The 23,738-nt window shown below is 39.8% G+C and overlaps 1 protein-coding gene across 2 annotated transcripts in view; it reads right to left on the minus strand.

The window, feature by feature from the left end:
* The window catches only part of ITPR2 (inositol 1,4,5-trisphosphate receptor type 2), a 265,378-nt gene that overhangs the window by 214,553 nt on the left and 27,087 nt on the right, over window positions 1-23,738 (minus strand). For both annotated transcript variants that reach the window (XM_042835042.1, XM_042835041.1), the window contains exons 2-9: window positions 20,491-20,561; window positions 11,367-11,482; window positions 10,008-10,094; window positions 9,149-9,307; window positions 3,337-3,435; window positions 2,804-2,887; window positions 1,399-1,545; window positions 475-570 (exon numbers count right to left, since the gene is read on the minus strand). In XM_042835042.1, the coding sequence (XP_042690976.1) occupies window positions 475-570; window positions 1,399-1,545; window positions 2,804-2,887; window positions 3,337-3,435; window positions 9,149-9,307; window positions 10,008-10,094; window positions 11,367-11,482; window positions 20,491-20,561 (859 nt within the window). The remainder of the gene's footprint in view (window positions 1-474; window positions 571-1,398; window positions 1,546-2,803; window positions 2,888-3,336; window positions 3,436-9,148; window positions 9,308-10,007; window positions 10,095-11,366; window positions 11,483-20,490; window positions 20,562-23,738) is intronic.

Raw genomic sequence — 23,738 nt, forward strand, 5'->3', positions numbered from 1 at the left:
AAAGGAAGAGCAACTAATGTAATCTGCCTGGACTCGTGCAAAGCATTTGACACTGCCCTGCATGACATCCTGATCACCAAATTAGAGAAAAATGGATTTGATGGAAGGACCGCTCACTGGATAACGAATTGGCTGGATGGTTGCTCTCACAGAGTTGCGGTCAACTCCAACCCATGCATTCTATGATACTATGTTTTTCCTTGGCACCACAATGACTAACAGCAGATTCAAAATTCAACAGCACAGTGAAAATTAAGGTCACATGTTTTCTTGAACTCATCTCCCAATGTACTGTAGCTCAGAAAATTTACAGCCATACAGTGTGACACAGCAGCGTACATTCTGTCTTCCCCATCCAGGCCTGGTGTAGGATCTTCTCACAGACCTACCTACCTACACTGGTTCTGAATTAGCAGGACACATTTTATAATTGGTTAGGCAGAACACAAGCTCACGTTTAATTGACATTCTTACCTCTGCAGCTAAGTAGTTTCCAGTTGCCAAGTGCTTAAATCTAAACAAACTGTTCCACTGTCCTGCCCCTCCCCGGCAAGGATCATGATGGACAACCTGTAAGAAGTACACATTTTTAATAGTGCTTTTCAAAATCATACTTAGATCACTGACAATTCTTACAATGCATTCCAAATAAAAGCATGTAAACTACACCATTACAAACAGTTTAACACACAGATATGTTCTGTGTTCACACTAAGCCCACATTAGATAATCACTAGTTACATATTTTTTTTTCCACCAGGTGACAGAAAATATGCCTCATATTACTTTCCAAGTAAGGAGCACTTTGTGTTAAAAGCACAAACTTGGTTCAACATCTAAGGACTTTTGGACACGGGAGTTACATTATTATAATGGCAAAAGCATGAGGCATTCCAGTTTCCTATGTTCCTTAGTTAACATTAATGTTCTTGCTAATCCCATTCAGCAAAGACAACCTTAATCAACCTAATATTAAACAGATGTTGATGTGCCCTGCTGCAGAAAAATATGCATTCACTTTCATAAGATTTGTTGTCAGTCATAATCAATTTCAATATTCTACATTGCACAAAAAGTCAAATTTAATCACTCACAACTCACAATACAAGTGTCATTCTACTGCCTTTGATAAAACTGTACAATCTGCATCAAGTCTGAATTTGACCTTTCATCATTACAGTGAAAATACACTTAAAAAACATCCTCTCTCCACATGCTCACAGCAATGAAGCATCTCTTCACTGTTCATCCTACACAAACTCCTTCATAAAATAATAACAGTTTTGAGGAAGTATATGAGGATATCAAGAGGCAATGAATGATTCAAACTGTGGTAAAGTATTTTTACTGCACCCTGGCCTTCAGGTACTAAAACATATATGAAAAGGGAAAAAATACCTCTATCTCCCACAGTGCCTTGGAACTTGTTGCAGAGGTGGCTGACTGACGCAGTGTAGTACGAAGGAAAATATGCTGTTTCTTCTCATACTCGTCACAGGTCAGAAACTTCTCTTGCTCTGCATGAAACAACCTAACAACATCTCCCTAAAGTAAAACGGAAGAGAAACATTATTCAGTGGAAGGCAAAGTTGCTAGACTCAGTATGCGTTCTAGCTTCTAGTAATGTCATCACAGATGATGCAAAGAAAATATTTATTAGCTGCCAGGTGCTGGAGCAGGTACTAAGTTCAGAATACACAATCTTTGTAACGCATCTGGAAATTGTGTATAAAATGCAATAATTCCCTCCTGCATGACATCCATCTCCTTTTGTGAAAATAAAATTTCATTCAGAGCACTGCAATGAATAGTTAATCCAAAGGTGACTTTCTATGTGAGTCATTCCCTAACTCCAGTCTTTCCTTAGGCTTTCCTGCCACAACTCTGTCTCTCACTTCTGAACCTTCATTTCTTGGTCCGATACATCCAGGTTCTCTCAAATCCACCTGACTCCACAGTCTCAACTTCTCAATAAATACAACAGGAACTTCTTGCTTTGCCTTGCCCCTCACCTCGATCCTCCTTTCCAATACAGGAAATGTATTTACAAGTACCCCTCAATCTCTTTTGCTACCTATAAAACTACTGTCATTTTTCTGTTCTCTGATATAATAGTCTTATCCCTTCTTCTCTGCAACCAAAACCAATGTCCCTTCTGTATTTCTTCCAGTAGCATCATTTTTGCTTCTTTCTGTCTCTCACCAACGCTTGATACCTACCTCAACACCTAAAAAAAAAAAAAAGCCAGTTCATAATGACTTAGTAAGATGTGAGAACAAATGAAATGTGCTTATTTATGAAAATATTTATATTTGTAAATACATATTTATGAAAATACAAGTGACCTGGAGGTGCGCAAAGCTGAGTAAACCATCAGCTGTCTCATAACAACTATTGTTATCTTCCATGCTTTGCTCCCTTCCCTGGCTTGTTAGACCTCCTTTGGTACCTTAGCCTAAACTGAAACATCACAGCAATTTTGTATAAAGCACTCTCCATTCTAGGCTTCAATTTTTCTCCAGGATCCTCTGTCTTCTGTGGTAGAGGGAAGAGGCTGGAAACTAGTGCAATCCAGACAATTTCACTTAGTGAAATAACAACACCAAAAAAATTACCCTAGCTGGTGTAGGGCAGCAGGGAGGGACCCCTGATGAGTCCATAAAGTCCTGTTTTTTTTTCTTTTTTTCCACCATTTAATATTTCTCTACAATCAAATAAGGCACAATTATTCAAATTTAAAATACATATGTATATATATATATATATATATATATATATATATATACACACATATCATACTTACTCCTTTCAGTACATCATCTCGATAACTACTGAATTTCATGAACAAAGTTATCTTCCAGCTTGTGTTACAGTTGACAGCATTTACCTTGGGGGGAAAAAAAACATAATGGGAGTCTTAAAGGTTGCTTGGTTTTTTTTCTTAATCTATAAAAACACATCACATTTAGGGTAGCAGATGAGTTCCAGGTATGTGAGTAACATGCGTCCTGATGTGATTTAGAGTTCAGAATGATGGTGATGTTGGGTAAATCTCAGTGGGTATTCTGTCTGCTTACAACGAAAGACCAAAATAGCTTATGAAAGAGGACTTATTCTTACATCATTTAGGGTTTCAGAAACTCATGCAAGGTTCATGAAGCTTTCAGTGCCAGGAAGAATTGTGCCAAGAATAAACACATTTCATCTTGGTTTTCTGAGGCCAAGCTGGAACCAGTGTTTAATACTGGTATCTAACTTATGGCACTATGGCTATCAGTAAAGAACACAGTATAATACATCTCAGACTGACAATTACCTCTCCTCTGTTGAGCTCACCTCTTTACAGCCAGGGTTATCTAGAAGTTCAATGTTGCTAGCATGCAGTGGCTGCCCTGCGTTGACTGGCATCAATACAACTTTATCTCCAACAACAACCTGGAAGTCATAAAGAAAATGTAATTTAGACCTATGTAATTACCCAATAAAATGAAGTAATGTTATATTTTTCAAAAATGACTCAAATGCATGCTCTAGAAATAGCACTTGGTGAATTTACTTGCACGCAATTCACACACCAATAGAATATTTTTTTGGCCAGTTCTGTTCTCATGTGCCTCTGCAATTGCTCGGGTCAAGACATGACACTAACGAGTCCTCACACTCTCACTAAGCATGTCACTCAGTTCAGCAGAAACTCAAGTCCATGAAGTAAGAGATGAACCTATGAATTTCAGGAGCAGATCAGAAAATCTACGATTTACATTAAGTACTCTCTATTCCATATTTACTGCCAGTCACAAGGCAGAGAAAGCTTAGAAAATAATCTGTAATCAGACAGCAGAATTGTTTTCCCTCTATTGCTGTAAGACAGCCTATTCCATCAATGTCTTTCATTACAGAGAAGCCTTAAAAATTTGTATGTGACAAGACTTTTTAGCCTAGTGACTCCTCTCTCTGTATGCCATCTTCTGGCAAACAGGCTCACGAGTTCTCTTGTTCAGACTGTATGACTGCAACCTGGGAAGGAACATAAACAACTGGAAATTCAAGAGAGGTGAATTCACTCCATCCCCTTTACTGTTACTCCCTAAATGACATTTGATGCTCAGCACAGGCACTGGTACATCAGCTAAGCGATCTCTCTACAAGACAAATTCCTAGATGACTCTCTGCAAGCAAAGTCCCATGCCCTTGGAATTCTTTAATTATATAGACAGGGAGCAACAATATATGAAATTGGCTCTGACCTAAGAAGTGCTTGAAACGTGCACATGGAGAATTCAGTTCATACCTGAGAAGGGCAAAAAATCAATACACAGAGATTGGCACTGGTGTTCTGGTTTGTTATGTTGTTCCCAGCAATTTTAAGCACACACACACAAAGACAAGAAGTGGCTAAAAGTGATTTTGATATATGAAAAGCTGTAAAAGCCATGCTTTTTAGGAATACAAACAAAAATATGCTCTGCATTGATCAGCACATTTCCTACAAGAAGCCTGATTCAGCCCTATATAACTTCAGTGCAGATGAATTTGGCCCACTTATTGCAGGGGTGAAAAAGAAGGTTGGTTGTTTTTATCAACACAGCTAAAATAAAGAGTAGCAAAAGACAGTGCCATCATGCTCAGACTACAGGTAACAATCCTGCTTGACCCAAGTAATGAGAAAAAGTCCACTGACAGAACCAAATAATGGTGACAAGGTGCCTTTACAGTACCTTACTTATGCAATACATTTCTGCATGCCATGCTTCACACAGTCATTACTTACAGACCATTTTAAGAAGTTAAGACCAGACAATTCATTAATCAAAAAACCATCAGGCTTGCAACCTGCAAAGTGGAATCAGGACTTCAAAATTATTGAAAGCACACCTGGACTATAACAACAGTAAGAGAACACATCATTGAGCATCCCATTAAGAAAAAAGAATATTAAAAAGGCATCAGGAGGAAGGTATCTTAGAATGCATTCTGTGATTTTTATGGAGGCAACCAGAGGAAAAAAGAAGTACACAGCTACTCTGCTCTAGACACAACCTGAGAAGGAACAATTACATGGGGTCATGGTTTCCATCTGAGTCTTCTACCCTGCTCCAGGTCGATATCAGTAATTGCCCTTGGTGCTGGCCAGCAACATCAGTTGCCACAGAAGCAATGAGATAGCCTATGTTCTTCTACTCCCTTTTTCTCCTTGCTTCCAGCCTCCGGAAAAGGCTGGGAAGGAAGGTACAGAAGTAATTTAACAGTGCTTGCTCCCTATACATTCTCCACCAGTGATACATAAAAAAAGAGCAAAGAGAGAATCCTGTTTTCGTACATAGAGTGGCTTTTGGCAAGCTGCAATTCTGCTCTTTTGAATTCCTCCTATTCCCTGTCCATGCCCACAACTCCCACCTAAGTTCACTTCAGCTCCAAATAACACTCCTGCACACCCAAAGCAATGGAGGCAGTACATGTTCATGTGTACACATGCCCATAGGCCCATAATTCCACCTGCAGAATCGTTCAATACAGAGATTACAGAAGAAAAAGCAATGCATTCCCAAGTTTGTCCTCTGCAAACTTAGAATTAACAGCAGTCTTCTTTTCCCTAGGTACGTATGAGCACAGCCAGCCACAGTGTGCTGCAAATCAGTTGTCAGCAAGTGGTTTGACAGATCACAGAAACTCTTTCCTCAAACATACAAATGAAATCCTTAAATCTGCAAATGACACACAGCTTTTGAGGATCTAACTCCCAGTTCCTTTGACAAAATTCTTATTCTTTCTGGCCTAGATAATAAGCTTCCAGAGAATGATGAAATTCATACCGAAGCCAATGAGAATTCAGCTTTTGAATGTAAACTAAACCTATAAGGTCCTTGAGTCTCGGATGCAGCAGAATTCTACATTTATACAACCCTGTTTGCCTGTGACTAGGGAAGAGCCACAATCAAAATCCACCACATAGTCTTGTAGGTGGGGGATCAGTGTTGAAATCTCCTAGAGCAATTATTTGATTGCATGTAAACTCAATAAGTCCACCTAACAGCTACAACTACACTGCAACCAAGAATTAAGAGAAAATACTGTAGTACAGGTATGCAGTATCAGAAAGACTGCCTGTCACAGTAAGCTATATTAGCTGTGAATAACTCCAAAGATACTGCAACAGAGATTTCAATTTGGACTAATTGTCCAAATAGCTTACCAGGCACACTGAAGGCTCTGCAGCTCCGCTTTCATCAAATTTGTGTTATAAGCCCATATGCCTGCCAATCATATTCTTATACTTCAAAGACAGCAAGGATGTGGCTCTGGGCAGCCTGGTCTAGTGATTGGCGATCCTGCCCGTGGCAGGGGGTTGAAACTAGATGATCATTACAGTCCTTTCCAACCCAGGACATTTTATGATTCTGTGAATCTATGATTTTGTAGAACTTTCGGGATTTGGAACAGATGATCTTTAACATTTCTTCCAACCTATGCCATTCTAACTTTCCCATAGCAGGTGGCCATTCCTCAAGTTCAAAACCACTGTCCTCAGCATCCAGCATCATCAAGTTTTTAAGCAACTAAAAATGGCAGACAACTAAAAATGCAATCCATGCAGAGCTAATCCCGCTATCAGTGCTAATCTTGTTTTTCAGTATAACTGGAGCCAGCCCTGGCCTTTATCAGTCAAATCTGTTACGGAAGGAGATGCAAAAAATGTTGCAGAGTTATGCCAATTACTGTAAAATTTTGGCAATATTTTTTCATTACTTACATAATGAACCAATTGCTTCGGAAGCTACACTAAACCCTCTTCTGAAAAATTAGTTTTAAAATACTTCACAACACTAAATAACCACAATGACTTATCAGAAAACTTCCACATGACTTCCTATATCATAACTTCCCCCCTAAAAATGACCTTCTTTTCTTTTAGGGTATATTTGGACCTCCTTTGCCTGCGTTATCTCACACAGTAGCAGTCACTCAAGCAGTAAGTCAACATTTGCTTATACCATTTTAGAAACAGATTTTGTACAGACCTTCTGAAGTATGTTTTCTTAGGGAATTTCCTTTTTATAGCACAGATGCTGAAAACGGAGAAAAGCACACACACACACAAAACAAGAAAAAGCAAAAGAGGTTTCTGAACAGAATAAGGACCTGATACCTTAGATCAACCTAACTTCATGCACTAAGAGGTCAGAAGGAGAAAACTATAAAACAAATAATTCACATATTTTAAAAGATAACTCAGTGGAGGGATAAAGTGGCCCCAGCTTATGTGGATCAGGTGCTCTGTGAGCAACTGAGAGCGAAGGAGTTGCTGGAAGGGTGGAGCCTCTCTTGCCTTGTGGCGAGCAAATAAGGGTTTTCCCACATCACTTACTATTCCTGTTCCTCCTAATAGCAGCTGCTTAGTTTTTGTGTCTGATGAAAAGGTAGAAACAGACCATTTTTAAGAAAGCTACCAAAGGACTGCTGTTTAGCACTGGAATTTTGCAAAAAAAAATTATCAACATCTGTTCATGCCTAGAAGGAGGAAAAGCCTGGGTCTCAGGACTTCCCTCTGTAAAATACAATGGAGAGCTCACCACTCAGAAAGAGAACAATTCCTAGTGACAGAAAATGAGCAGCAGTCAGGTCCAAAAAAGAACATTAATTTATTAGAAAACCTGACAATTTCCCACACTACATTTTTAGTATAGACCCTGACAAATACCCACAGGAAACAGCAGGAAGGAGACCTGTAGAGATCCACCTGTGTAATGTGCTGCTACAGTGATCACTGTAGTGATATACTCAGTTTTCAGAAAAGCAAAATTGCTTCCAATCTTCACATTTCTCATGTGCCCACAACTGTGTCAAATCACATCAAAAACTCTACAACAATCAGGATGACTTTAAAGGCTTAAGAGCATTCTATTGTAAGTGTAACGGCTCACACCTGCTTTGCAGATCATGCTTTGGGTACCCTGGGTCTTCACTTTGGAAAACATCTCACATATTTACTTCCCAGACATGAGAAATTAAGATTAATAAATTAATGCTGAACTAATGTTATTCTAAGAAATTAAGCCAGGAAGGCAACAATAAGTCTCTTCTTTTCCTTTTTAGAAGGAAAGGAATATCAACTTAAGGTTTGATCCACAATACTTCTTTTGCCAAGCTGAAAAACCATGAAGATATGCCCCAGAGGATTACTCATGCTTGCTCCTTTTCTCTTGAATGTATACCAAAGAAAGACTATGACTTCATTGGTTTCTGATCATGAGTTGGGAATACAATCCTTCCCCTCCCCACAACAGGAACTGCTGCCAAAGGGAACTGCAAACAACCACTCTCATCCAGGATAGCATCCAGGATAACTTCCTGGTTAACTACAAAGTTAATGAGAGAAAATACATGAGAAAAGAAGCACTCCTGTCTGTGAAAAAAGCCTGTAAAAGCTCTTTCACAAGGGAGAGCTGGCAAACATTTCCAGCCAGGTCCATAAAATAGAACCAAACAACTCTATTATGCAGCCTTCTCAGAGGTGGATCTGAATTTTCCACAGTGGACACTTAGGCCACAGTTGACTGAATGAAGAACGGAGTTCTGACCTCCTGGTATGGATCTCAGGTCTACAGCAAAGAATTCTCCTATGCATTCTTCCTCTTACCAATATGCAGTATCTCACTAATATTTACCCAGAAAATACCCATCAGACCATCAAACCCAATACCAGTAACAGAAGCCACTCTTGTGTTGAGAGGGGATATACATTTAAAGGCACATGCATATTTTCAAGAGACATCCTCTGCTGACTTTTTCACAGAATTTTGTCCAGAATTTGAGTTTAAACAGACTCTAAGGGCTCTTAGAAAAAAAAAAAAAAAAAAAAAAAAAAGAAGAAGAAGAAGAAAAAAAGCAAAAAAAAACCCCACTTTTCTTCTAACATAAATCAGCATATAATAGATTGTCTATGCAAAATGTCCCAGTGCAGCAAAATTAGGGTCCCCAAATGCACCCTAAGCAGAGGCTTGGATGAATGCAGCAACATTTCAGGTTCCTGACCATACAATTTGATGCTTTTTATTTTTCTTTTTTTTATTTGCCCGTAGCAAAGAAATCATGTATCTTTTGGGAATATTCTGCCTTCTCCTCTTACACATTCAGTATTTCCACGTACATTGTCACCTTCACTCCTTAGTTTCCAGAATGGCTGTATATAAAACCAGGATCCCTCATTCCCTGCAGCATCCAAAGACACTCGCATAGCATTCTTCTCTAGCAGAGCTGGTAGTCGCTTATTGACTGTGAGGTACTTATTACTTTTTATGTGCAGTAGCTGTAAACAAATAACAAGTACAAAAATTAGGACAGATTTTGCATTTTCTTGCTCAAAGAGCAGGCACAGGATTTCACACTGCAATGATTTTTCGTAACATACAGAAGCAAAGTCAAAATAAAACTACAAGAGAGTTACCATAGTAAGTATACTGCAGGTTAGAAAAACAAATACTATATATCAAATTGAGATAATTACATCCATCATCATCGTTTTCACAGCATGTACTACACAGGCAGGGCAAGGGTCAATAATAGTATTATCTTCAGGTACTTAATCCATTCCAGGGAAGTTGTACTGCACTTAGGAACATAACTTCTGTCTCATGAATATGTCATAAAGTACAAATGATTTCAGTGATTTAAACAGAACTGCAAAGCACCTCTAAAGTATAATTTTGAAATGAATCATATATCATATCATATATATATATATCATATATAATACATCATATATCTATTGACATTCAGATTCCAGACTGCAACAACGAAAAATGGTACATTATTTAAACACAGATGTAAAGTACTTCTGGTAGTCTTTAAATGAGACAGAAAAGCACATTATTGTAAACTTTACCAATTCCATTTACCTGACCACTGACAACCCATATTATAGTGCTTAGCTTCATTTTCACCATGACCTTGAAATGAAACAACTCTTTCAGCTCTGAGAAAAGGCGGATGTATTTGAATAGGTTTACCTGTATGACATTGCTATATTTCACAATTTCACCCAACAGCTTTCTGTTCTCGCTTTCATTCTGCTTTTGCTCCAGTTCTGCTGCATGCTGCAAAAGAATGATTATTTCTTTAAATTTTTGAATTTAATATCTGGATTCAGCATCCAGAACAGATATTGCAAAAAAGAATTGGTGACACATTAAAATTGCTTCCATTTCTGCATTGAAAAAATTAGCATCTGTTTATTCCTGAGTATGATTTTCTGAACAATAATCAACTGAAATAATTCAGATTTTTATTACCTAGACTAGAAACTCATTCACAATTCATGGATCACACCTGAAATTAATGCTAACACAGCCTAGCACACTATTTCAAAATTTTTCAAACAAGGAAGATAACTCCATGTGCTTTATTTCATCCGAGAGGAGAAAATAGAAGGGCCTATGGCTATCTCCTCCTGGTCACCATTCTTTTTGCTCATCTCTTAATTACATACAAATATCCTGACTTTATGTACAATAAAATAACACTAATTGGTCACATACTGCAAGACTAAGGGTGAAACACAGCCACATTCCAGCTTCTTGTTCTAATTGCTACATAACAAGCTCTAGGCACATATCTTGTGCCCTCACTGCTGTTTTAACAGGAAGCACTGGCAGCCTTTCTACTGGACATTAAACTGTAGCCACCGTGTTTGACAACACTGTGTTTCACTTAGTCTTATGTGTCCAATTAAAATACCAGGCCAGCAACATTCAATCTGTCCAAATTGCAGCTCTGAGGAATTTCCAGATTAAAGCATGCAAAGCACCTCTTTGTCCATCTCTCTGCACAGCTCCTGGAAAGGAGTTCCAAAATAATCACACATGTTAAATCAAGGTTCACTCTTGATTTTATTAACTTTGTATTTGTACTTTATAAGCAAGTACTGCTTTCAGAAGTTTGATAGCAGAAAGGCATAACCCCCAGCTCAATTCAACCACAGCCTAAAGCAAGACGAAAAATGAGGTGAGGGCAATAAATGCCAGTCAGGAAATAGAAGAGCTAAGAAATTAGCATATAAGGTTGAGTCAAATTGCCCAGAGAGCTTGGGTATGCTCCCTGTCTGGAAGTGTTCAAGGCCAAGCTGGACAGAGCTTTGAGCAAACTGGTCTAGAGGAAGGTATCCCTGGGGGCTGGAACTAAATGATCTTAAAGGTCCTTTCCAACCCAAACCATTCTATAAAACTATGATTCCAAGGTTGCTACAGTGGCATAATACCATAATACCTATCATGATGGTTCACAAGGGATTTGTTATTGTTCTTTTTCATTCCATTGTTACACTACAGCCTGCAGATTGAGATAAGATTGCAAATACAGATGCCTCTTACTTGAAGTTTCTTCAGCAGTGCTGCTTCTGTATGGTTTCCTTGTTTGGCTTGTTTGGCTTTCCAGTACTGTTTCTGGGCTGAATATCGGTTCATAGGACACACCTTGAAAAGGCAGTCTGTAGAAGAATGAAAGAAATACTCACAAGTTATGTTGAACGACATTTCCTTCATTTGTAAGTGCACTTTGGATAATTTTCTTTTACAGAAATGGCCTGGATATGACTATGTTCAAGCACAGGCCAAGAACAGTTTGATGGTAATGTTACCATAAACAGGGTGGCAGAATCTCTGAGGTCAACGACTCCCATTCTGAGAAATCTCTCTGTAACTTCTGCATGGCTGGGATCTTGCCATGTGCTGGACACCCTCCTGCTTTCTTAGTACTCTTTGCTGCAGCACAACTTTACAGATTTACTGTCTGAAGGCATGTGGCTTTTGAAACCTTGAAAAGGCTGTCTCGCTTCCTGTATGTCATACGTCTTGCTATTCTGCTCCTTCTGGCATAGCTAACACAATGGATTACACTGACATCCAGCCACAAGCTATCACATAGACTAACACAGCATACAGTTCTGCACGTGCCTTCTCTAAGACTCATTTTAAAAAAACTAGTAGCAAAAACAGTGTCACAGAAAGTAAACTCCACCTTCATCTCCCCAGCAGGCAGCTTACCACAGCTGAGCATTGGCAACTCCTGGCTGCCTCACAGGAGCAGTGTCCCTTGCAAGGCTTTGACTGCTCTTCAAAGAACAACCTTGTTGCAGCCCTGCATATGAGATAGATGTTTTCACTGCCAGTGCAGAGCATGGGCCTGCAGATCCTCTTCTGCCAGCCTGATCCCTGGATGCCTCTGCCATGTGGGCTGCCACCACGCTCCTCTACACTCACTGCAGGCCCTTTTTGCTTCATTTCCTATCACAATTTTCATATTCAATGACAAAATAAGTAAGATGGCTGAAGAACACATTCCCATACTAGCAGCCAGTACAATGCAATAATAAGAGTGCACTGTCATAAACAATAATGCAGTCCCACAGCTTTTGAGGTCCTAACACAGCCTACTGTCTTCAGTGATGCTCTCCATCACACTACCGAAAAAAACAGAATGTATATAATTTAAAAAAAAAAAAGACAGACAGATGGAGGTGGCAGAGGGACCCCATGGATGCTGGCACAGGTCCTTGATCCTGGCCTAGCTGTTGCCATGGTGGGCCCATATCTCCTCCTAGGCATGGCCAACACTTACATGCCCTGCAACTCCATCTGAGCTCATGAGAAGAACTGGGGCTGGGGCAGCATGGGCAGAAGTAATTGCTGTCCCTGCGTACTCTGCCATTGAAGAGAGTGGGCAAAAAAAGAGCCAAGGGGTGCTTCTTAAAGTGTCTATTCAATTGTTAATTGACAACAAGCTGTATTTCATGAAATTTGCTAACTCGAGACTTTCAGGATCCTGGGGTCCTTGACAGCCCTACAGTTTGGAAACAGAGGCCTGAGAAGCTCCAGCTGAAACTATTTATCCAAATCTGACTTCTTTTAAAGTGATAAAAGATACTAGCCTTGCATGGTCCTGATCAGCTTCTGCTCTAAAAGCTAGACCTGAAATACATTATCCTAAGCAAATATTGTTGATTTTCATTTCATTCCAAAAGAAGGGAGGGGAAACTATTTATTAGCAATAAGGATCTAATGATGAGGTTAACAAAAACATACAGGTTTGGACATGCATTGTAATGTGAAACTCTTCACTGACAAACAAATTGTGATTTACAGATGTCGAAGATGCTAAATTATTAGCCCTCCACATTCAACTGCCACAGACTGCCAAGCACTCTCTGAGGACTAAACCACCAGCTACGGCCAGGTCACAATGGAAACACTAGGTGAATGTGTAAGTAATGCTGCTGAATTTAGCAGTCTTGCAGGTAACTTTTAAATACAGCCACTAAAACATCAGCAAAGCAAAGTTATGAAAAGCTAACCAGAAGTCACAGCCTGGGATTTTAATAAGTAAGTCAGGTCAGCAGAAGACAGCTTATGTATGACAATGCTGTTTACACACCATCTCATTCCAAGACATCCGCAGTTGCTAGCAGACTAGGGAGAGTTCCAGCCTTTCCACCCACAACAGCAGGTGGGAAGCCTCACATATCATATGACAAGAAAAGTTTCCTAAATCTTTTCCATACTTATGAATGGAAATTAAAGTGCCAAACTTTTGATTTCTCTAAAGAAGATGCTAGATATAAAGGCAGATCATATTCTCATTTTCAAAACTGTCAATAAACATTCCCATACTAGCAGTCAGTACAAATCAATAGAATTTCTCTTCCATGCAGAAAGGAACAAAGCAAGACTTAGCTGAGCATATCCATCTCATCACTCTTTGTGAGGAGTTACAGAAACAGTAGCAACACCTCTTGAAACACAAAAGGAGAAGAAAATCTTGTGTAAAGACAGGCCAAGTCTTTCCTAAGTACGAAGAATGAACTCCCATTACTTAACAAAATAAAACAGGCAACATTCTCAGGTATAATCAGGCTCAGTTAAGCATAGCTACCTAAAACTGTGCCAAAAAGACTAGTAAGATTGTGCACCTGCATCCCCCAGAGCTGTTTGTTATAGTACTGACTCTCAAGCCACAAACTAAGCTGCAATGTTTTCAGTTCTCCAAACTTGCTGTTTGGTCTCTCACACATTGGCCAAAACATCAGGTATTGTGCATTGTAACACTACAACTTCAAATGCATTGCCTCCTTCCTTCATAGCAATAATGGGTCTTCCTTCAATATTCGTAGGAGGGAAACCTGTCCGCAGAAAGGCCATCAGCAGCCAAACTTTTCTTGACATTTACCCCCAGCCCTGACTGATCTGCTCCCTAATCATAGCCCTGAGCTGCTTGCTTTTCCTAGGAGAAAGTTTCCAAGGCAAATCCTGCCATTTTGCAGAGATGTTTGCTTTCATTTCAGTGGGGAACATTTACAATGAGAGCTATACTAAACTGCCCACAGTGTGTTATAACTCTCTGGATAACTTTTGCAATACTGTGATCGGATACAAAGAAAAAAAAATTACAAAAAAAATCCATATTGTTAAATCATACCGTATTTTGTAGGAGATTTTAGTTTGAATATGGGAATTTCAGCTCACAGGACAAAAAGTTACCTATTATTTTCCGTTAATCTGTAAATTAATGTGTCTTCTCAGAACACGTGAAACGCGTACTTGTCTCCAGCAACAATACTTGCTTTTTATAGGGCCAGTTTTCATTGCTGGTACCCCCCACACATCCTGCAACTTCAGTAAACAAACAGCAGCTTCCCATCTTCAAGGAGAGTCTCACAGCCCAGTGCTACCTCACTGCACTGCACAGAAATGCAAGATGTACGTGAACATACCATCATTATTGCAGCTATATGCCTCCCAAAGGCAGGTGTACTTTTCCCAACTATACTTCTCAAAGAAATGAAAACACAAAACAGGTGCTACATAGCCTCAGCCACACAGCTAAATTTGCAGCCACACCGCTCAAGGTAGCTGTCCCGAGATCCAGCCTAGTGCTTAAAAGTTGAACTTCCAATAATTTTGTTACAATCTGTATCATAGGAATTACAAAAAAAACCTGATCTCTTTGTTCCAAGACAAGTTTTTGCCTTTTTTTCCCTTCCTCTTTTTAAGATTCCAGACACGTTAAAACCAGTTCATCTGGTTTTATTTTTTCCTGATCTTTTACAGTTACTTTTACGAGAGTGATAGCAGAATGCTGCATTCAAGCTTTGTGGTCCTAGACAACAGGGGAAAAACAAAAAGTGCAACAATTGCTGTCCTCAAGAAGCTATAGTTTAAACGAACAGGAAAAAAGAAAAACTGAGGCATAAAAGATTACAAAGCAACTTTCCAGTGCACACAGCAGATTCAAAGCTCAGACCTTCTGGAGGTCAGTCCAGTAACCCATTCACAGAACAGACAGACCTCTGACATCCCCATGTGCCCACGTGTCTGAGCCTGCAAAAATGCACAAAATCTCTTTCTATATTACTGTTTTGAATAAGGCAATAGTGGGTAGAACAAACACGTAACACATACAGCACAGCCTCTGACCAAAAAGCAACTACACTCAGGAAGTCTGCAAAGGAAAATAACTCTTATGTCTCTTAAATATTTATTGATATTGTGCAAAGATGTCTTAGAACAATATTCGTCATTGTTTTTCTCTTCCTCCCTCCTTTTTCTTTTTTTTTCCTTTTAATTTAAGTGCCAGAAATCCTGCTTTTATCCATCACAGAAGATCTCAGTGATTTGGAGAACTAGAGAAATTAACTTATATCTTTAGCTCATTAATTTCACTTAGGACATTTCAGTACTAGGACAAGAAGCACCTGGCTTCATCAGTCCCTTAAATTTAACCACAAAACAGTAGATGTTTCTTTTTTTCAGCACACATCAGGAAACACGTGTGGGACTAATTCTACCCTCTTTTATAGTGATGCAAATCTGGATGTGCACACTGATGAACAAAGAGCAACTCCAGGCTCACTACAGCATGACTGAAGGGGAAATCTGAAATACAGCTTCTTTATATGGACACAAAGTGAAAAGGAACCAAGGCCTTCCTTAGTTTAACAATATTCTGTTTAGTAGGATGTTCTAAAATAGCTAGAATAGCTACCACCCACTCAAAAAAAAAAAAGAAAAAGAAAAAAAAAAAAAAGAAAAGGAAAGTAAACACATAACAAAAACGAAACTGCTATTTTGAGACATCTCTTTATTCCTCTGGTTTTCAGCTCAAGCCAACAGCTCAGTACCTACATTTGATCTCTGAGTGAACTCTGTAGGAAGGGTACAAGTAGTTAGAAAACATAACTTTTTTTAAAACACTTTTTTTTTTTTTTTTTTTTTTTTTTTTTTTTTTTTTTTTTTTTTTTAAGAGGAGGGCAGGGAAAAGAGGCCGAATTGTTAAAATATTACCCAAAAAAGAGCAAACATAGTCCGCTAATGTTCATTTTCAAAGTCAGACCCTGGAATCTAAATATCTTGTTAGAAACATGCCTTTCTCAGACTCCTTTGACTTGCAGGTCATGCTCTAACCTCACATCAACGCCAGTTTCAGCTGTGAGTGATAAAAACACTGTAAACCATGCAGACAGCAGTTTCTGTTACTAAAGAGGCCCTACTCTTCCTGCTGTTAGGCACTATTTTTAGTTGCGTATATCTAATCATTCAACTAATCACTCATGCCTAAATCATCTTTTCATGCCAAGAGCCTACTTAAAGTATTTCTTGTTTGTTTTACAAATTTTGAGATTCTAATTGAATCCACTTCCTGGGAGATTTTCGGGGAGAAAAACATGTATTTCTCCTACACGTCTTGGTCATACAGATGATTTTTAGCAGCTCTTTTGCCTCACTGCTTTTGAGTAGAACTAATAAATTTAATAAACTGTGGCAGAGCTACACTTTTGGTTTCCCTCATAATACAAACAGCTACGTGCCACAGTGTTCAAAGTTCTCAGAAAAATTTTGGCCTGGCCATGCTTCATAGGTAATCATTAAGATACAGCTCTGACATAGAATCACAGAATCGTGGAATCAGAGCCGTTTGAGTTGTAAAGGACCTTGAAAGGTCATCTAGTCCAACTCCTCAGCAATGAACAGGGACATGCTCAAACAGGTTACTCAGTCCCTCATCCAGCCTGACCTTGAAAGATTCCAGGGACTGGGCTTCCACCACCTCTCTGGGAAACCTGTTCCAGTGCCTCACCACCCTTGCTGTAAAAACTTATAGCCAAACTAAATCTCCTCTCTTTTAGTTTGAAACCATTTCCCCTTGTCCTATCACAACAGTCCGTGCTAACAAGTCTGTCCCCTTCTTTCTTATACTTCCCCCTTCAGACACTGAAAAGCTCTCTCAGGTCTCCTCAGAGCCTTCTGTCCTCCAAGCTGAATAGCCCCAGGTCTCTAAGCCTGTTCTCATAGGAAACATGTTCCATCCTCTGCATCACTTTTGTAGCCCTCCTCTGGACACCAACCAACAGGTCTATGTTCCTCCTGTACTGAGCTCTCCACATCTGGACACAGTACTCCATGTGAGGTCTCACCAGTACACAGTGGAGGGGCAGGATCGCCTCCTCACCCTGTTGGCCATGCTTCTCAGGATATAGTTGGCTCTCAGGGATGCAAGGGCACATTGCTAGCTCATGTCAAGATTGCCATCCACCAAATCCCCAAGTCCTTTTCCGCAGGGCTGTGTTCCATTCTTACCTTCTCCAGTTTGTACTGACAGTGGGGGTTGCCATAACATAGACGCAAGGCCTTGTACTTGAATTTATTGAACCTCAAGAGGTTCACCTGAGCCAACTGCTGAAGCCTGTCTATGTCTCTGAATGGCAACCCATCCCTTGAGTATGTCAACTGCATCACACAGCTTGGTGTCATCTGCAAACTTGCTGAGGGTGTAGACAATCCCACTGACAATGAAGATGTCTAAGTACACTGGTCCTATTACTGACTGGGTCACACCACATACTCTCGGGTCATACTAGGTCATACTCTTGGAAGGTCTGTATGTGCTCATCACATCTGCCATCTCAGGGCTCCTATCCAATCTAGGCTGTTGTAGATAAGTCATCCTCACTGTTGAGTACAATCTATCTCAAGAAAGCTTGGGTAGAGCAGAAGTCTTGAGGTACAGCCCTTGGTACCAGGCACAAAATTCTAATTAGGCATCAAGTATCTACTGTGTTCTAAGCAAAACATAACTTCATTAGGATTTGACCTACAGAACAAAGGAGAAGGCAACCAACTACAGTTTTATCTTTGCTACAGCCCTTCTCATGACCACCACTTCTCATGCATGAAAATGCTACTAAGTGCTTGATGAGGCCCCTTAAAAATATACCCATGATGTTACAGCATGGTGAGTTGCATCTATTAAGGCAATAAAACTCACTTTTGCACTAATTTAGCTACTCCTGACAGCACTGCAGTTCATCCAGACTTGTGTGCTATCACAATGCCAACAATAGCTCAAAATTGTCAAGTGTGGGCATGTCCTATAGTAGAAAAAGATAAGAAGTGACTCAAAGAGAGGCTGCTGGAAACAAAGAGAGTTAAGAGGCAGCAAAGAGGCAGCTAGTAACAAGATTTGGAGCAGGGAGCAAAAGGGAAGAGAGAAGACCTGAGAAGTGGAAAGCAGAGTTAGAAGAAATGAAAGCTCAGATGGTGGGGAGAAGAAAGAAGATGGGAAGCTAGAGAGAAGGAAATGTGTTACAAAAGCAACAAAAAGAGGTTGCCGCAGGAACAAAGCCAAAATGGTTACAACTAACAGAAAACATTCTCCTGCAAGAAGCTGGATGGAACTCAGGAGAACAGTCTTTGCATTCCCATAACATCAGAAAATAGCTGTAGGTTTTCTGTGTCTCATCCCATTCTGACGTCTGACCCACATACATACACATGTACTACCATCACCATTAGAGGTGTGCCATCAGTGCTGTGAACTCAAGAATTCTGCACCTTGGACCAAAGTGCCCACACTTTCTTGATGTTTAAATCAAGTTTTTTGGAAAAACTCAACAGAGAATGCTATCATCTTTTTCCTTCTTTGTCCTTTCAAGCAAGGAAACAGAACTAAAGAGCTCTACTGAAGCTATAAAATCAAGTACTCTGTTAGACAATGAAAAATTTAAGGTTGTCCTTTCAGCTTCTGTTCATCTCTTCGATTCTAAGCATTTCAACACATTCTGCAATCGCACTGTCACATGCAAATCTTTTCCAGTGATTCCTGTCTCATCTAGAAACCTGTTTATGTTCTGCTTTGGAATAAACCAAGGTGGTGAAGCAGAATAACTACTCTCCACAGAATCCCCATCTGAAATTTGTGCAGGATTCAAGCTGTGAATTAAATACAATAAGATGAAATCACAGTGAGGTAGCTTGAAAGTCACACTGGAGAACTAGATGCTATCCCCGCTTCTGCTGTAAAGTTATTCCACGATAGTGTATTAGTGACTGAAATGTACTTAGAAAACATTAGAAATACATGTTCTCAATTTTTCAATTTCCAGTTTCCAAGATCTGCACATGTGCTGAATCTCACAGCTGAACCCAGAACTAGCTGGTGACATTTCCTGAATATATGATGGAAAACAAACCTTGAATACTCTGGGAAAGAAGAGCTTCAGTATCTCAATATTTTAAATGCAACATTTTTGCAACAATAGCCAATGCATCTACAGTATAATAAATATTAGAAATGAAGTAAGGTTAAACACCTATGTGCAACTTCTTGAAATAGACACAACCAGTAATGGTATGGGACAGCATGTTTATTTCACTTGCTGTAAACCAGGCAAGTCAAAACTGTACTTGTGACAGGTGTGAATCAAAGTCTATTTAAGCCAACAGAGGTCTGGATCAGGCCAGTAAGGCTCCATTCTGGTGCAGATAGATCTTATCACTTAAGAGCCGACAAGACCCTGAAAGGTTGTATTTCCTTCCCTAAACATAAACACAACTTCTAATACCACAGGAGTATTTTCGGCATTCAAGAAGTAGAAACTGCGTGTTGTCAGTGCTGTGTTAGTTTTTCCATCAAGTAAAAAAGTGGAATGAATTATCTGCATCTACAAACTAAAAAATCTGAGAAAAAATGAGGCCCAGTTAAAAGCAAGAGAAAAATAAAAAGCTGACAAAATATTTGGGGGTAATCCTTAAAATGCTGGGTTATCTCCTAAAAAAAATAAATACATCAGCAGCTCCACTAGCTGTGAACCTCATGAGGTTATTTCCCATTTACAGTAAGAGCAGAGCTGGAGCGAGGAGCTGCTCCCAGAGTGAAGGCTTTGCACTCAGTGGACAGAGTGAATAATCAGTTCTTTGACCTCAAGCAGGTTAGTTCCTTTCCCTGCGTTCTCCATTTGCCCTTGATGACTTTGTTGACTTGGCATTTCTTTCACAAAACTGGCCTTTCACATTTTGGCTTGAAACTTCAGCAGCATGTTCATCAAGACTTCTGGGAAGTCACCTCTCCAGTAAGGTACATCTTTGCCCAAAAAGTAAGAATGTGCATTATTTAAATTAAAAAAAAAAAAAAAAAAAAAAAAAACAGTTATCTTCATTTACTGACCTCTGAACTTCTTGGGAGGGTTGGCAAGGTCACCTGCATCTGGCTGAACCACACATCTGTCATCCACTAACCTAAAAATACAAAAGTTATTACTCACTCAAATGTGTTTGAGAGCAGCATACATAAATTTCAACACAAAAGTCATACCTTCAGTACAAAAGTTTATACATTTTTCCAATTTAAGCCAAAAAACAGAAGTCGTGTTTGTATCAGATACAAGAAAGGATGTTTAAAGTCCAACAGGTTAGCTTGGCCCTAGCCCTGTTTGCAGGTTCTTGCATCTGCTCTGAGGCCCTTCAAAGGCAGGCAGAGCAAGCAGCCATCACTTGGGTACATGACTGTATGTTAACCTGCTTACACAATCAGGACATACAGGGGAGTTCACCAATGGCTTGCTGTTTTCATAACACTGTTTTAGCTAAAATTCGAATACAGAATCTGACAGAGCACCTCAGATTTTAGTCTTCAATCATTCTTCACAATTTCCAGGTTTTTTCCTCTAGAAGAGGCATGTAAAATCAAGAGTCAGCTCTGACCAAAACTCACAGGAGCGCATTTTCCTTTTCTAGAATGAATGTTTATGTAATCCACAGCTGAAAATATAAATAACAGACTAAACATATTTCTTGCAATATTTTAAAAGTTAAATAAACAACACAATTAAAAAAGATCATAAACCCCACTTAGAAGACAAAAAATTGCTTATCTTATCACAGAACTTCCTAAGCATAAATTTAGCTTCCCTTCAGGAAGCATCTTGTAAACAAACTGCCTATTTCAAACAACTACTCATGGTTAAGGGCACAGAACAGCCCTGCCACTCAGCAACACAAGTCATAGCAGCATCTTCTGTGGGAAACTGACAGAAATTGCACAGATTGGGTTCATCTCAGTTACAAAACAGAGGCATTCAACTTTCACTCACGCTGAAGGCTTTGTACCACAAGACCAATTCCCTAGCATAACCAAGGATTTTGAGCCTCTAATAGGACGGTAAAAATTTTGGAGGTGTCAACAGTCAGCTCAGTTCTTGTGACATACTTGGTGGCAAATCTGAGGTATTTGTGAGGATAGAGAAGCGAAGGGGCAGCTACAGAACCCATGGCCTCATGGAGGTGTGCTTTTTGCACAGGCTTGTATCATGGGGCTTAGCAAAATCAAGGAAAGGCCTGGATTGCAGCATTTAGGAAGAGTCAGTCCTACAAGATGCCTTTTGTCTATGATCTAATGTGCCAAAGCATTCTATAAGCCTAAAATCTGCAATCACAGGAAAAATAGGGCTGGACAAGACTACTTCCACTCCTCTTGCCCTGAGTTAGGCCTGAACAATAATACCTTCATCATTCCTGATGGACATCTGCATAATTTCCTTTTCAAGTCTGCCAGTAGCAGACAGTGACTAGACTGAAGCCAGAAGGGAGGAGAGCAGCCAGGCCTTGGCTTCTCCTTCCACTGCCCCACTCCTCACTCACTCCTACAGTCACTTCCTCACGTGGCAGCCACAGTCCTACTAGGCATTATCGTGGCAGCGCCTGCTGGGAACTGCTATAGAAGCCTCTTGCAGGAGGTAACTTCAATATCTAGCTGCACTTCAAATTTCACCAACTTCAGCAACTTTTTGAAAAAAAGGAGACTCAAAAAGAATAAATGTTAAAATGCCTCGCCGAGGGAATTTACTGTCAAGTATTCACTGCTCAACAAAATCCCTCCAAGGCTGTCTGACTGAACCCATGAAGCTTAACCCTTAAACACAGCAGGATGAAGGACGGTATGTGGGAAGTGGCGTGACTCACGAGGCACATCCTGTGCTTCTTGGTGACATCTTGTGTAACCCTGGTGACAACTCTAACTGGATAAAATGCAAAATGCTCCTAGGCACTCCACTGCTGTAACAAAAGCCATGTGCAAAACATCATGTCCATGTTGAGAAAAACAAACAGAATCCTGCCCTCCCCCTGAGATGGTGAGCTGCACCATTCAAATGCATGCTGAACTTCCTAGGCTGAGAACATAAATATTAAATACTTATTATTCATCACTTTCATTTAAGCATTGTCTAAAGGCACAAAGGACCATAAATGAGTTCTGTGGTCATCGGGACCAAAGACATCAGACAAGGCAGACAAAGGAGAATGGAATGGCTACTTCTCTCATCCTATGCGCAGAAAATGACAGCTCAGAGAGATTAATTGATGTGGGGCAGAACAGCCACACAACAGAACTGAAGCATCTCCTGAGCCATTGTTCAGCTTCTGGTACCTTTGTTTCTTACAAAGTATCTTGCAATACAGGACAAAAAACTAAAGTATTGCTTTATCTTTACAGCAGTCTTTCTGTAATTTAAGCACCAATATTTTCATTCAATGAATGTACTCCAGGAGTTTGCATTTTGAAGAGTTTGAGAGTACTCAGAGGCACTAGTTACAGTGCCACAGTGATAGTTGAGATTCCTGCAGCTCACGAAGTGGGGACTTCAGCCCCTGCTAGAAACTGGGGCAAAAGAGGCCCCTCAAACACAAAGCACTTTCCCTGAGTGGAGACCTTGATATACTCAAATCCCACTTCTTAAAGAGGGGCAGAGAGCAGCTGAAGCCTGCTGGGTGGATTGCACTAAACAACCAGTAGTTAATGACCCACACAACAAGCAAACAATCCAAGGGGTGAAATCAAACAACAGGCTTGACCACAAAAGGTCCTGGGCATTTGCAGCTTCCATCAGACCACAGCACAACACCTTCCATCATTGCTCACTATTTTGCATTGGAGGCTGAAGAACGTAAATAAAGACTTCAGTGATAAAGGAAGAATTTACTGTATTATACAAGCAAATGTGCTCACTACTTAAATACTGATCTGATCTATTAAGCAAATACTCAAGTCATTGTGCTACCAAAAAGCTTTGGTAGACTTTAAGGGGTTTATTTGTTTAATTCTTGATATGGAATACTGTTGTCACTTAGTACCTGTCAGATATGGCATGACTATATTTCAGTTTTTCACACTGGCTGCGTATAAACAACAAACAAGTTCCTTACATGTGTACAACATAATTTTTCTTTGTTCTAGTTCTTCTTTGAACACAACAAGTATCTGCTTTATGCACAATGACACCTAGAAATCACTGCAGAGCTGTGGTAATTAAGTTGTACAGTAGCTCAGTGGTGCTGCAGATAAATCAGCGTTGAAGTCACAGTGACAACTGTGGCAACAGACCTTTACGCACAGGTCTTTGTATTCAGTAATTGCAG

Source organism: Centrocercus urophasianus, unplaced genomic scaffold, assembly GCF_019232065.1.
Source record: "Centrocercus urophasianus isolate 14NV4802_14NV808 unplaced genomic scaffold, USGS_Curo_1.0 seq_5, whole genome shotgun sequence".
Classification (NCBI taxonomy): Eukaryota; Metazoa; Chordata; class Aves; order Galliformes; family Phasianidae; genus Centrocercus; species Centrocercus urophasianus.